This window comes from Ambystoma mexicanum, chromosome 10 (genome assembly GCF_040938575.1).
Source record: "Ambystoma mexicanum isolate Mex_15411 chromosome 10, UKY_AmexF1_1, whole genome shotgun sequence".
Lineage (NCBI taxonomy): Eukaryota > Metazoa > Chordata > Amphibia > Caudata > Ambystomatidae > Ambystoma > Ambystoma mexicanum.
The window spans coordinates 898,877,493-898,893,634 of NC_090932.1; the positions used below are offsets into that span (position 1 = coordinate 898,877,493).

Below are 16,142 nucleotides of genomic sequence, written 5' to 3' on the forward strand. Positions count from 1 at the left end.
GTTTTCCAGCCACAAACCTTTGGTATGCCTGTGCTTGGGGTGGAATGGCACATGGGAGTAGACTTTCTTTTGATCCAGAGACACCTATTAGTACTGCAGTTCAAGGGCCAGGTAAATCTGGGATAAGGTGAACATCCGAAACTTGTCCTTGTGCAGGAACCAGGATGGGACACCAGCCAAAGTTGCAGAAAGTAAAGTGATTACTAGCCCTTGACTTGAGCTGACTGTGGTACCAACTCCATGGTGCCCTTTTTGAGAAGCTGACAGACCTACTCGAACAGTTGAGGGCCAGGAGCCAAATGATTGCCGGAAGGAGGGTGGTCAGGTAGGCAATAAAGAAACTGGAGGCAGTAACCCAAAGTTATGACATGTAGGGCCCAAGCATCCATAGTAGCGAGCTGCCACTCTCGGACGAACAGTGGCAACTTCCCGCCCACCGGAATTAAATGCACAAAGTCCCATTCACAGCAGTTTAGCACCCGCCGTGCTGTTGGGACAACCAAGGTGGGCTCCACAACCACTACATAGGGGGAGGAAACCACTATGCTTGCTTGCTGGAGGGGGTCTGACCCTTGCCAAGCTAGGAAAAAGAGGGTAAAGGTAGAAAGCATGATAGCACATAGCAGATGGATAACACTGCTGAAAAGCTAGACCCAAGGACTTAGAAATCACCTTGGGAGGCCATGCACATCTGCAAGTACTCCTCAATCTTTGCCCAAACGAGATGGCTCCGATCAAAGGGTGCAACCAGAAGTTGACTGAACATCAGCAGTGAACCCAGAGGTTTTCATTCAAGAGTGCCTCCTCAGGACCTAACTTGTGCCCATGGCACATGCCACACAACTGGCTGTGTCAAAGCCCGATTGCAAAATCTGACAAACAGCTTGGCCATGGCACAAGTTATGTTCACAGCCCTCAAAGCCAGACTACCTGATGAGATAACCTTGCATCCAGCTCCTTGCTCTCCCTGTCAGGGGGCAAATACATTGAATTATTTACCCCTCTGTAATGTTCTTTCTGATTGATGCTCGGCCCAGCGATTCCTCATCTAGGATATCCCTCTCACAGCGCAACTGCTCGTCAGAAACCTTTTCCACCACCACCTTTGCTCAGTGCTTCTACATGCCCTACACCTGCCATTGGTGTCAGTACATATCAAGGCGCCTCGCCTGTGACCTTAGTTCCACCCTTTTTCCAATAGAACTCTGACGCTGAAGGACAGCAGAACTGAAAGGTGTACTAGCTATCTACCCATATGGGCAGGTTGGTTGGGTGATAAGGAATCCTTGGGAGGAACATCCATCATAAATAACATTACCAAGCGGAAAGCAGTTTGTTCATCTAATGGATTCCTCGCCAATGATATACTTCAATTGCAGCACATAGATCTGGAGGAGAGCAATGACACCACCTACAACAGCAATCCCTGGGTGAGCGGACTACCAAAATGAGCATCCTTGCAAGATCTCTGGGACATTGATTCCTCTGTGCAGGGAAGAGGGGGCAGCCAGTCCTCTCGTTGAATGAGCTCAGATACGTTATGGCACATCCTTTCCAGCCAGATCACAGCATTCTGAGATGCAGTGGGTGATCCACATTGAAAGGGTCTGTTAAGTCACAGCCCGGAAGATGGGCATCAGCATAACCCACAACAAGCTGGTCATCTTTCCATCCATTCCTCGTCTGAGAGATGTAGTAGCTGAAAGCACTCACTGGTTCCACCCAATGGAATCATTCCTCTGCCTTTGAAGGGTGAGGAGAGGAAAAAATACAGGAAGATAGATCTTTTGAGACAAAATGAAATCTGAGAGTACCTTTAACGCCTCACTCTAAAAGTCACCTTCTCTTTGGAAAAAGAGCGCCTGGCGCTCAATCACCCACATAGTGGAAATTGATGGCAACTAGGAAAAATACCTTCAGGGCGAGCACATTTCACTCACAAGAATGCAGGGACTTAAATGGTGTGCCCACAAAAAAATGTCAACCCTAAATTTAAATCACATGTCGAAACAACAAAATGGTGTGGGGGAAACCAACTACACAATCCCTGCAAAAACTGCGCAATCATGGGGATCGTAAAGAACAAGCCCTGCTCAAGGGACCTCTTACAAACTGATATCACAGCAACCTAGCCCTTCACAGTGCCAATCTGCAGCCCAGTCAGATCAAAGGAAAGAAGAAAACCCAGAACAGAGGCTGTGGGACAAGTACAATTATCCAGATCCCTCTTCCAGTGTGGAGGATGGGGTTGGGGAAAGAAACAAGTTACTGCCTTTTCTTCAGCAGAGTGCCTGGAGCGGTACCTTCTCTTCATGGACAAAGATGAATGATGTCAGAAGGTAATGCAGATGGAACGGGACCTCTTGCAATGTTTATTTTTCTTCATATTATTGTGAGTCAGGGAACTTGCTTCTGTACAACACTCTGGACCCAGCGGGATCAAACGGGTCCCTCCGACACCTTTTTTCTTGAGGAAAAAGGAAAAGAGCTTTGCAGAATGCTCCCAGAATGCCTTAAGTGTGCATCGACTGACACTATCCGCATGTCTGCGTGCCGTGTTCGTCCCCCAAACAGTATGAACAAATTACGTGGTGGTCCGAAACTGACAGCTGGCCCCTGCAGTTGACGTAAAGTTTAAACCTTGTGCCCTTCGTGGGATTCGGAATGATGTGAAACAGACAAAACATTTAAGGAAGCAGTGTTCCTGAAGTGAGCAGATCATGCGGAAAAATAAACCGAGGTCAGGCAGAACCTCGATACAGAATGACTTGGATGTCTTGTCTGGCATAAAGGAGCAATGTTGCGCTCCCTGGTGGCGGAAAATGTTTCCAAAGAGCAGCTTCACTGGGAGATAGATATCATAGATGAGGAATCTGTGGGAGGAAGGAATTACTTAGAAAGAAAAGATACGTCTTTTAGCCCACTGTTGAACCCTGCACCACTAAGCTCTCCGATACCAAATGTTTTTTAAGTAACCCTGGATCCCAGGGAGCTGGGCACTGCTACTTAGCAAGGTCCCAGTCTATGGCAGGCATGGAGGATACCTTCTCCCAGTTTGACAACACTGGTGCAGCAACTGCCAGATTGGAGTCAAATGCTAGAGGTCATTTTGGACATTATGCTCAGTGGAGGCAGGTGCCTTCATCACCTGCACACACACACCTTTGGAACGAGCGCAAGGCCTGCTCAGCCCTAGTAGGATATCCTGCTCTGGAGGGTTGCCAAAGTAGCTGCCCCCCTGCAAGTCAATAGCCAGATACCCTAGGTTATCCTCTCTGTAGAACTCCTTAGAAAAGTCCTCCGCTGCCCCTGAATACATTGGTACAAAATCAAAGGGGATACCATCCCCTTCCTCCCCAAAGATTTCTGATATCTTCAACAGGAATTGGCCTCTCAGAAGAGTGGTGTATTTCAGGCAAGTGCCGGCAACAATGGTGCCATTCAGCGGTGTGGTGAGCGGAGCAAGCACTGTGGTTTCAATACCCAAATGCAGACCCATACGGTCTAGTGGAATCCACTGGAGAAACCAGAAATCTAAAATCACAACAGGGTGCCTACTTACCAGATAAACAGGGTTAGTCCTGACAAACGGTTTGTTATCACAAAAGAGGACTAACAGATCTGTACACCTCTCTCTTGCAACTAATTTCACACTCATCAAGATGTAGAAGAAGAGGTCACCTTCAATTTCTAAACACTGGAAACAGACATCAGGATAGCACGATTGTCGATCTAAAACTGCCTGTTAAATACTAATACTAGGCATTCAATGGTGTGCTGCTTATCTAACAGTGGACAGAATAAGAAAGGAAGGGAAATGAGAATATCAATTACTTCCTAGAATGTTCAAAGCAAATTAATCTGAACCTCTTCTCATCAATCAATCTCAATCATACCTGTTTAAAATATGGGAGAGAAGACAATTGTGACATGATTCAATTGTCCATTATTGGTGTAATACAATTTTAATAACCTATAGACAAAGTTTACAACGCACATTGCTCTTAAAGGAAAATCTAAAAGCATCAAGTATTTACTAAAACACCCAAGTTGTATATTTGTGAAGACTTCAACGCATCAGCTCTCTTGTTTGTACCAGTGTTGGTAAAAAAAGGGCTGCACCGAGAGCACAGCAAAACTGTATGGATGGGTTGCAGCCTTACCCTTGTCACAGTTTTTTTCTATGTACCGGTTTTAGTGGTATTAGTGATTGAACCCACTTTCTTCAGGACAGTCTTCAATCGCAACGTGGCATATTCACGAACATCGTATGTTTAATGGGCAGGTGCTGTACCTCTTACCACACCATGTCAACTGCCGTGTGTGAATTGAGGACTGGTGGCCCTGTAAAAAAACCAGGGGTACAGAGTTGCACTTTAGTTGCAAGACAAAATCAATTAGCTAGGGATATGATATAGCATTTATAATGCACCTATACACAAGTGTTTCAAGGCGCGACGAGGCAAGGGGGGGCAGAGGGAAGACAGAGAACAATCTTACTAGGCCAGGTGACATTGAGATCGTGCAAGTGCAGGGGGAGGAGAAAGGGGAGAAGTGCGGTGGGAAGGGGAAGTGCAGTACATGGGAACGTCAATAAAATAAATAGAATAAATAAAGCAATAAGTAAAAGTGCGGCCAGCCATACAGTTTTCCTCTGCTCTCGGTGCAGCCCTTTTTTTTTTTTACCAACACAGGTCCACACAAGAGAGCAGATGCGTTGAAGTCTTCACAAATATACAACTTGGGTGTTTTAGTAAATACCTTATGCTTTTAGATTTTCCTTTAAGAGCAATGGGAGTTGTTCACATTATAGGTTATTAAAATTGTATTACGCCACAAATAGACAATTGAATCATGTCACAATTACTTTTCCTCCCATATTTTAAACAGGTATGAGTGATGAGAAGAAGAGGTTCAGATTAATTTGCTGTGAACATTCTATGGAGTAATTGATATTCTCATTTTGCTTCCTTTCTTGTTCTGTCCACTGTTAGATAAGCGGCACACAGCGAATGCATAGTATTGGTACTTCAACAGGCAGTTTTAGATAGACAATCATGCTACCCTTTTGTCTCTTTCCTCGGTTTAGAAACCAGAAATCAGTAAGCAGGGGTGCAGTTGTGGTCCACCAAGGAACCTCTGTCAGCTTCACTAAGTTCAGTGGGCCCAGAGAGCGCGACCGGCTCTGGGATCAAGACTCTGGTGCCTTGGCTAACACATGCAAAATCTGCTGCCTGAGCTTTTCCTATTCCTCCAGCATGGAGGACTCAGTGGGGAACAGTGCCTGCGTAGGTAGTGAGTTTCGGAGGTGTCCTGCGAGTGAGTGGTGGTTCACTTCTTGGATGAGGGAGAACAATAATGATACCTGAAAGTTGCAGGAGCGGCGGAATATATCCCTTTGCTGCTACTTATTTTTGTCCATACAGGTCTACTCCTCCACTGGCGCCTTGGCCACAGTCGTCTGTCTCCCGGATTGGGGACTTCAAAGTAGACCTCTTACCACCCTGCTTGTGGTAGAAAGCCAAAACATTGGTGGCACACTCACTGAGAGCCTTTGGGTGCATTGAAGGAAGTCGCCACAATCCTCCATGTTACTGTCCCGCCCGTGCCCCTAAGGCAGTACACCTGTGCCATGTGGGCACATAACAGACATTTGCCTCCCTCAGTTCGATTACAGCATGAAGCCCTAGCCTTCGGCGGGTTAGGCATGATGCAGCAAACAATTTAGCCAAGTGGCTTTTGAGAAGGGTAGGGACTGCACAGAAAAAAAGAACAGAGGTACTGTGGCTGTGACAACCCCATATATATTGGACCAAATGCCATTTCCGGAGTAGAGGCATGCATTGGCACTGGAAAGAGCCAATGCAGAGCTGCACTGTGCTGTGCTCTGTGATGGTGAAATAATGTTCAATGTCATCTGGTGCTGGAGATAGAATATCAAAGATTAGGAAAGGAATGCAGTAGAAAGTGTTATTACTGGTAGTAGCAGTAATATTATTGCTCTCCTGATCTTTTGGACTGCAATTGCCATCAACTCTGGAAAGCACAGTTAATGGTGAAGGTTCAAGGGAGCTGCAGTCCAAAACATCTGGAGAGCCGCAGGCAGCAACCCCCCCCCTTCATAGTACTACAGGAATGTAAGTAAACTTGCTAGTGTAAAGGAAAAAACAGACTTATTTTGCCCCTTCGATTCTATAATGGATCTTCACACTGCAGTTCCTATCCTGCAATGATGTCACTGTCAGCTTAAGGGTTTTCAAATAGCTATCAAAATCGAGGACTGCAACAAATCTACTTATGAAAATGTTGTAAATATATTTTCTTTGCAGTAAAATATGCAGAAGATAATAGTAGGGAACAATAACTTATTTTTCTACAAAGTGCATGTTCTTTCACATAACATTTGACAGAAAAATAAAAATTAGCAAATACATTTAGTATTTTAGATGTGATTCAATTCACAAATAATCTGTTCATCTTACACTGAAAGAGAAACATTCCTATTCAAGATCTTGCACTTGGATATGCTACCTGTTGAAGGTGGCAGATCTAGAACTGAACACAGGCGTACGTATATGTGGCTTTGTAATTATTTAAGCCTTTTATGATCAATAAGATTTAAGTTTCATTGATTAGTGGTGCCATTTTTTTTAATTCATTTTAAAACAAGATACTCAATTTTTATCTAAAATATATTCAAACGTTAACCGTGTTTTTTGTGGCTAAAAGAAAAGCAAATGCAAAACTGCGTAAACGCTTCATGATCTGTTCGATAAACTAAACGAATTAACTGCAACATGAAAGGACAATCTTAAGTTTCACAAGAATATATAAAATAGAGCAGCAATAACCATGGAATTTTCTAGAACGCCCTTGAAATAGCACCAAAGTTTTGCATATCATCTGTTTTGTTATGAACTTAACTATAACATTAAAATGGAGCGATTTGAATAGTGTGAAACTGGTAACGTAGCATGCACCGGATACCTGAGAATTACAAGTTGGAGGTAAGCAACATGATTTCTGCCCGTTTTCACAATGAAAAGTGAATGCTAAATATGTCTTTTACTTTAAAATGCAGAAAGGTGAAGATACAAGAATTAAATAGAACTTCAGTTTACTGGCAGCAAGATGGAAAAAAGTAAAGCGTGATTATTCAGAGAATAAATGATGGGTGTCGGCTAAAGATACATCTGCAATTATGCTGCAGTATTATTCAAGCCACTTTCCACCTTTACAAGTTATTTTGTCATTAATAAGGAGAGCAAATAATACTTGAGTTATGTGAACATATATTGCTTTGTGTCTGAAAAAATGACACCTGTAAACAATAGGGCACTGTCTTTCATGAAAAATGTACAAAATGAAACGGGTCAACCTTTTAGAAGGCACCTTCTAAGGACTAAATCATGTGCCAATTGTGATCAATGGGTGTTGGAGGTAGTCTTCCTTTAGATGGCAGCTAGAAAGACAATGGTTGACTGTTGATTACTCTTGTGAGGACATGCCTAATGTACATTCAAAACTATGAACACAAAAGCAACATCATTTAGTAATGGCAAAGACAGCGATAAAACATCATAATTCATAATACAAAATACATACATTTGACTCATTGGCAAAACACTGATTTGATAAGTGCAAGCGATGTTCTGATCAACAAATGACAACATAGGTGAACATTCCACTTGTCAAAAAATGTTATTTAAATTAATAGTCATTCAGAAACAATTCCCCATTCGTCATAACAAATGATTTAATTCTAAAAATATAATGCCTGCCATTCTTTGCAGAGGGCTTATCTGGGTATAGAATCAAATGCATTTATATTGCTATCCAAGAAGCAGGGAAATACTTTATAAACAATTGAAATATACACTTTTGTTTAGCAAAGACAGAAATAAAGAAAAGAGATTAGACCCACAGACACCATTGACCAAATAAAATTAAATTTAGACGCACCACATACAAAAGGTATATCCCGCAAAAGAACAATTATAACCAATATATTTTAAGTACCTGCATACGTATTTAGAGAGTTTGAAAGATCTCACATTCTTTATTTGACAATTCTTGAATGAAACGTTTGATATGAATTTATTTTCCAAGTACATCCTAATGAATAAGAATGCAATATCTTTCGGAAAGAAATTGTAAAGTAAGATGCACAAAAGGTTTAGTTGTCACCACAAAACTTTGATTTTAGAATGTAGAACACATTACATTTACACCACTTTTACATCAGATAGCCCAAAGTCAAATAATTGATTGCAGGACTTGGGAGTATGAAAAGTGGCTCTCTATTATGCTTTTTTCTTGTTCATTCTTTCTAGCTTAGGTTATGTCTAAATATGACCGATAAATAGCATTTTAAAGCAGTGTGAACAAATGGATTTGTTTATTTAGATTTTCAGTATTACATCTCTCATACTTGTCTATTCTTTTAAAAAATATGTATCCTTTACCTGAAGAAAATACTCTAAGTTCAACATTAGGACACAATATAGGTTAACATTTCACCTGAGAAAACTGACCATTGATCAGAGAAATAAGACAATGAAATCTAAGCCTATGAGGAAATCAAGGACAATCAACTGTACAATATATAAAAATAGCACTCAGAAGAAATGCAATCCACATCATCACAGGTTTTGGCAAAAGCTAAGAAATGGGCTGCATACCCCAGACTCTGACACAAACAAAGCTAGGAAGCACAAGGAAATTATTCAATAGCCACTTTCAGAACTTCATGGCACCATGAAATTACAAATCGGCCATTTATTTTTATTCGCTGATATTTCCTTTTGGAACACAAAAGTAAAACATTATTTTGTAGTGATTTTTATGGGGAACAAACTAAATCTTTTGTGCATCTCAGGTAGGAAAAAATCCCAAACAAGATTAGTTGGAGCACGTGCATAAAAAGGTGTGAAGAAAAGGTAATTCTACTTTGCAAATAAATCACATTCTAGGTTCTGAAAACAAAAGACTCAACAAAAAAAGAAATGTTTAAAATAGGTTCAAATTTAAGAAATAAGTACAAATAGTGTAAAAAATAAAAAAAAAAAAATTATAGACTATGAATCATGAAAATCAAGAAGAAAATTAAGTCTCTTATAACCTGCACTTTTCCTTGTTGCCATTAAAAGCAGTCCCAGAAGGATTGATTTTTATAATAAAAACCACCACCATAAAGTAAAGAATTCCCCATTCCGGAAAGCAATTCTTGCAATCAGTTTGCTAGACATCTATAGCCGTAGGCTCATCATTTTCCAGTTTATAGGAGATTCGTCTGCAGCAAAGGCTATTTAGAGAAATTCCACACCTGTTGACCCGGATGGGACTACATCTTCCCATCACTCGTTCCAGCATTCTTCTAGCAGGTGTGCACGCTGTTTCCCCACCTGAGAAGCAGCATACGGAGTCCAAGCAGTTGATACCTGAACCTGTCTCAATAAGCTGGAAAAAATTAGAGAAATTAGTAAAATCATGGAAACAACCCACCATTTACACAGACATGCAACAAAGGCATTCAAAATGAAAATAAAACATTTGTCATTTTGAAATATAAATGTTTTTTATGGATTAGTATTGTATAGGCACACCATAAGCGATAATAGAAGCCAATGAAAGACATAAGTGAACATGCAGACATGCTATGGAGATTTTTGTTCTTAGCAGTGGAATCAATATCTAGATTCCTTGTATTCTGCAATCTGTAGTATACGTATTACTATAGTTTTACAGACTTAGCCTTATATTGTTTTTCCTTGGGGACTTAAATATTCTATGTGGAATATTTAAGTTTAAAAAGAATATGAAAAAATAACATGACAAAAATATAAGTCATACTTATTTATAGTAAATTATTTTTTTCACAAATTTAAACCAACAAGCAAAAAAGGATTGTATTTGTAGGAAAATCAAATTTTCTCTTAAGCCACTAGATGGAGGTGAAGCACTGTTAGTGCACGGCTTTGAGAAAAAGTAAAGCAATGTGTATAAAAAGTGAGCTACGCCGGCTTCTATAGCCAGCAAATTTACCAACACGGAAGGGCTATTCACCTGCCCAGGCTTCTAATATGGTATATATTAACTGCTTAGAACCTACCAGATTATAGGTTAGCATAGATCACTGGCAGAATGATGATATAAGTTTCCTAGCATGCAACATCTGACAGTAAACTGATGGCTGGGCAGTTTTAAAAAGGAGAAATTAGTTATCAGTAATTTTCTTTCTATGGATTATTTTCCCTCAGATTGCTCGTCTTGATAGATTATGCCCTCAGTGCCAGATACTCTGAGAAATTCAAAGAGGGCACAACAAGGCTCGGAATCGTCTAATCGACCTCTGCATGCCTCTACCTCACCACTACCCATCCCCGGATACGTCGGTAGTCAAACATATAGCATCCCTGTGCCACCATACCTCAGTTCTCCAGCCCCCCCCCCCTTTGCTTAGTAGTCTAGGAAATTCCTGTACATGGGGGAAAAAAATGAAAGAATCTTTTCACCTTTTTTTGTTGGTGAACAACAGGCATCTAAGATTTATGACCTCAAATAAATTATTCTCGAGTCATTAGCTAGAATCGTTTTAATTTTAAATACACTAACAGTGTAAAAGCGCCAACTCTTCCTTAATCACTCACCCACAAACAGAGAAAGGAAGCCTAGCCTAGACTAGCTAGATAGATAGAGTATGAGAATTATGTTTTCATAGAGAGGCAGGTAAGGAGGGCGATGAGGAATCTGTGGGAGAATAATATATAGTAATTTCTACTTCAGTGGATTGCATTCTCCCACAGATTCCTCATCTTGTTGACTCCCAAAGCAGTACTCATAGCCGGTAGTTGGATGGAAGCATAAACCAAGTAGCTATGGAACACCGTCCCGCTAAAGCAGGCATCACTTCCACTGGCTTTCAAAGATATAAAGAAAGGCATTACAAAGCAGTGTTTAAGATCCAACAGAATAAGTAGCATACAATTGAAACATTTCTGCCCCCCCCCAAAAAGAAAGGTTGTGCCCTTTATTCAAATCAAGTTTCTCCCTCCCACCACGACCCTCCCTGGAACATACCCTCCTTGCTCAATTACTAATGCGCTTTATACAAAAATTGACTCGATTGGTGTGCAATGTAACATATATACTAATCACACTAAGGTAGGTTGTCTCTGCGTGAGGTGCACAGGGCCATAATATATGTCCTTTCCAATATAACAGATTAGAATATTCTCCTCAGGCGGATAGGTGCAGCCTTTCATAATCAGTCCACACTCTAATAGTTAGTTCCTGGCATATACTTTGAAACAAAGTCACCCCAAAGTATGTCACATTGTGCAGATTTTGCATGCAGGTTCGAGGTTATTTTCTCCATAACACAAATATTCAATGCCACATTAATCCATTCACCCTTGCTTGGTATGTTCTCAGACTTCCACTTAATGACTAGAGTGGCTCGGCCTGCTAACAGGAGGTGAGCTGCCAGACCCTTGATTCTATTCCTTTCGTCATCACATTGCTCAAACCCAAAGAGAATCAGAAAAGGGTCTGAAGACCTCTGAATGCCATCGAGATCTTTGATCCACCCCAGGACTTCGTCCCAGTATACCTTGATCCCGGGGCAGCCCCAACACATGTGCCAATAATCGGCTATTCTGCCACATTTACGCCAGCAGAGTGGACTCAGTGACTGAAACATTCTGGAGAGCCTGAGGGGGTCATATTGCCACCTGTGTAGTAGTTTGATCGCATGGAGTTTGTATTGGCTATAGAAACCTGAGGGGTGGCCCTGCACATTCTTCCCCACATGATTGGATCAACTTCTTCACCCAAATCCTTCTCCCATTTACTCATCAGGGGTAACGTGGAGCCCTTCCCCGCTTCTATCAGTTCCCTATACATGGCGGATATCAGACCTTTAATTTCTGTTCTGGAGTTCAAGAGCTTCTCAAAGGGGGTAAGTTCCCTACTTGCACTACCCTTCCATTCATCCTTTGTCAGAAGTCCCTTAATCTGCAAGAACTAGAAAACAGACAGGGGGCCTAACCCTGAGGGCCTCGCTGAGTTCCGAAATTGTGATGAAGGACCCATTCTTCCAGAGCTGACCCACTCTCTCCAGTCCAGCTTCAAACCAGGGTTCGAATCTATCCAAATTGTGAATGCTTTCCCTGATGCAGAGGGCCCATATATGACTTAGGGGGGGACGGCAATGAAGTAACTTTCCGCATATCACTTTTCTCCCTCCATATTTCCCAAATGGTCCCCAGTATCGGGTGTTCTGTTAACCACCGTAATAATTTATCTCTAGGCACCCACAGCCACACGGAAACTGTTGCTGGGGTCAAATAGTGATTGACCATTGCAACCCATTGGGGCTCTTTATGGTTTCGAAGGTGGAGAATCAGAATTCGTAATTGGGCAGCCAGATAATACTTCTGCAGGTCTGGCAGCCCCATCCCTCCCTTATCTATAGGTAATGCCAGGGTGTCATCGGCCACCCTTGCTTTTTTTTACCTGCCAAATAAACCTTACGATTGCCTTTTTAACCTCAAAGAAAAGCTTCAGCATTTGTATTGAAGCATCTGAAAGGGGTAGAGAAAGCGGGGAAGCCATACCATTTTGATCGCATTAAGCCTACCCAAACACAATATCTTCAGTTTTTCCCATTTGGTGAGGTCTGCATGAAACTGGAGGAGGAGGGGTGGAAAGATGGCTTCATAGAGTTTGGTAATGTCCCTCGTGACCTGTATTCCTAGATATTTGAACTTAACATTTTCCAGGATAAGACCTAACAGAGAGAGTCTATCAACATCTGCTTGTGTGGTAAATAAGACTGATTTGGCTTCATTCATTTTAAAACCTGAGAGACTACCGTACTCCTTAATCAGTTGGATTGCTTTAGGAATGGAGGATGTGGGGTATGAAATATGCAAAAGTAGGTCCTCAGCATACAGAGCTACCATATATTCTATAGTTTCTAGTCGAAGTCCCTCAATCCGGTGGTCATCTCTCAATTTCTGGGCTAAGTGTTCCTGTGAAAGCGCAAAGAGTATTGCGGAGAGAGGGCATCCCTGTCATGTTCCCCTACCCAATTGAAACCAGCGGGATTATTCCCTATTCACGAATACAGAGGCTTTGGGTGATGTATATACCGCCTGAATCCCACCCCTGAATTTCGGACCTAGTCCCACTTTGCGGAGGACTGCCATCAGAAAGTCCCATTCAACCCTGTCGAAGGCCTTCTCTGCGTCGACCGACAGGAGAGCGCGGTCATGGACCATGGTTTGGGATGCATTAATTAAATGTAGGGTCTTCCTCATAGTGTTGGCTCCCAGTCGACCTAGTATAAAACCAACCTGCTCTGCATGTAGTAGACGTGGCATGTATGTCTCTAGTCGGGCTGCAAAGATTCTAGTACACATTGCTTAGGTCTTGTCCCTCTTTGGAGATCACCAAAACTAGGGCTCGAACAAAAGAATCTGAGCTTTCCCAGTGTCAAGGATCTCGTTGAAGAGTTCAACCATGAAAGGGAGGAGGGGCCCGGGGGGGAAAGTATTATAGAATCCGGCGGTGCAGCATGACAGTCTCTTAATCGCGTTTTTTACTACTTCTTCAGTTATCGGACCCTCGAATACATGGGATTCATCCCTTGACAGCTTTGACATTTTAACAGAGGACAAATAATCATCAGTCCCTAATTCACCAGGTTGAGCCACCAATCTATATAAGGCCTCAGAATGTGGCAAAGGCTTCAGGAATATCTGCATCAATTGCAATTTGGGAGGTTTCCCGGTTCTCTAGTTCCAGGACCCTTTGCTTGGTTCGTTGGTCACGCAATCTGGCTGCCAACAGGGCATCAGCCTCAGCTCCCTTCTCGTAGAACTTTTGTCTCAAAAGCTGTAATTTACAGACTATCAGTCCGTGTTCTAGAAGGCGGAAATCTTCCCTTTTCCTTTTCGCTTCCAATATCTTATTCGCTTTCCCACTCTCATCCTTCCTTACCACTTTGTCTAGGCAACAAATCTAATTTCTAATTTTGTTCTTAACCAAATTCCTTTCTCTCTTCTTACTTGCGCCCTCTCTAATCAAGACTCTGCACCAGGTCACTTTTCCTGCTTCCCACACTGTTAATTTGGAAACCTCCCCGGTGTTATTCATCTTGATATGTTCGATGATCTCACTTTCCATCTCTGTTTTGAAGACTGGGTCTTTCCAGAGAGTTTCATAACATTGCCATCGACCCCCTTTCTTAGGTTAAGTATCCCAGTTGATGTAAGCTGTGACCATATCATGATCAGACCAGGTGACCGGAACAATTTTTGATCTCATAGTGGCATTTTACATCTCATCGGTTAAATATATATGATCAATCCTAGTGATGGTATTATGGGGCGGCAGAGTAAAAGGTGTACCCCTGTTCGTCTGGGTGGAGTTGCCGCCATGCATCTCTCCAACCATATATACTAAACATGTTTGCAACCTCAGTGTGCCCTCCCTCAACTGGCTCCTTAGCGTTAGGATTATCCGCTTTCGCATCCAAGTTGGTGTCTGCCCATAAATTAAAATCACCTCCAAGGATGACATGACTGGTAGCCTCCAGCATGATTTTGGGGATTGTCTTGGCCAGGAATCTAGATTGTCCTGTGTTGGGGGAGTATATGGTGGCAAATGTAATGTTCACTTTTCCTATGGCGCCTGCCACGAGCAGAGCACGCCATTCTATGTCTGCCCATGTCTTGGTGGTCGTGAAGCCTAGTCCTTTGCTGATGAGTATCCCCACGCCCCCCTTTCTTAGGGGTACAGAACCCCAAAATTCTTACCCTGTTCGTACCCCTAGAAGCCCCCGTTCCTCCCCTCTAGCGCATTTCGTTTCCTGCAAAAGGAGGACATCCAGTTTCGCCCTGCGGAATTCTCAATATACTAAAGATCTCTTAGTTGGAGAATTGAGACCTTTGATATTTAGTGTTCCCACCCTGAGGAGATCTCTCATCTGTTGGCCTGTTTCAACCGCCAACTGTAATCACACGTGCTAAGCAATCCCTTAGCAAAGAACGACAACCTAGCAAGCTGTTATATAACCATGTACGTACCAATTTGGGCCATAGCGAGGATTCTGTTCCCGACTCCCTCCTCCCTCCTCCCCCCCACTCTACAACCCCCATTGCCAGTTGATGGCGTCTGAACAAGATCAGTTGGAAATGTTGATCCAATATCGGACCACCAGTGGAGACCGTTACCTCACGGTCCCCTTTCAATAAACATTCTCAATAACGTCTGAGCCCCTTTTCCATTCCCCCACCCGATCCCAAACAAACTCTTTGATGAAATTTCAAAAACTTGTGTCACACCAGCGTTCGCCCTCGGTAGCACGCTCACTCTCTTCACCGTGAAGAGCATTTGTGTAAGTAGAAATTCCCTTGTATCCAAGTCTGGCGTAACCCAGATTACGGAGGGAATATCAAGCGTCTGCTGTTGGATCATAGTGACAAACCTTAGAAGTTCCGCTTAGACGTCTATTAGGTTAATTTACCTCCTTCGGGTGTGACGTTCCCTCTTCTGTATATCCTTGATCTCTTAACCCGTCTCCTCTTTAGCCCCTGGAGTGCCCATTGTTTCCACTCTGTCCTGCTTCCTCCTGGTCTCCACCTTCTCCACGCATCTCCAAAACGTTCAGTTGCGGATCTCCCTTTCTAATCTCAGTCGTATTTTCTTGCCTTCATGTTCGAAAGAGAGGGAGAAGGGATAACCCCATCTATATCGAGTTCTGCGCTCCTTGAGCCACTTCGCGAGGGGACCACACATTCGCCTCAAGGCTAAGGTCAGTGATGATGGATCTTGAAAGATGGTGATTTGTGCTCCCCCCAGGGTGATTGATCCACTTGTCTTGGCCTTTTCCAGAATTCTGCCCTTATCTTGATACCTATGGAAACGGGCATGGACCGATCTCGGTCCGCCCGTTGGGCCACCAGCTCTATGTATCCTCTCCGTTTTGGGTTCATCGATCTCCTCATCTGCAACCAGAAGTTTAATTATATCATGGATCGTCTTCCTGAGGTCTCCTTCTGTCTCACCTTTGTTTCCCGGGATGCCAAAGAAGCGTAGATTATTTCTCCTTAGGCGATTTTACAAATCATCCGTTT

At 42.7% G+C, this 16,142-nt stretch overlaps 1 protein-coding gene across 7 annotated transcripts in view; it reads right to left on the reverse strand.

Moving 5' to 3' along the window:
* The window catches only part of ATP11B (ATPase phospholipid transporting 11B (putative)), a 1,683,501-nt gene that overhangs the window by 137,705 nt on the left and 1,529,654 nt on the right, over positions 1–16,142 (reverse strand). For 3 of the 7 annotated variants that reach the window (XM_069618659.1, XM_069618656.1, XM_069618658.1), the window contains one exon: positions 9,326–9,459. In XM_069618659.1, the coding sequence (XP_069474760.1) occupies positions 9,357–9,459 (103 nt within the window). In that variant the 3' untranslated portion in view covers positions 9,326–9,356. Of the gene's footprint in view, positions 1–7,731; positions 9,460–16,142 lie in introns of those variants that run through there. The other 4 variants (XM_069618660.1, XM_069618655.1, XM_069618657.1 and 1 more) reach the window with 2 other exon arrangements.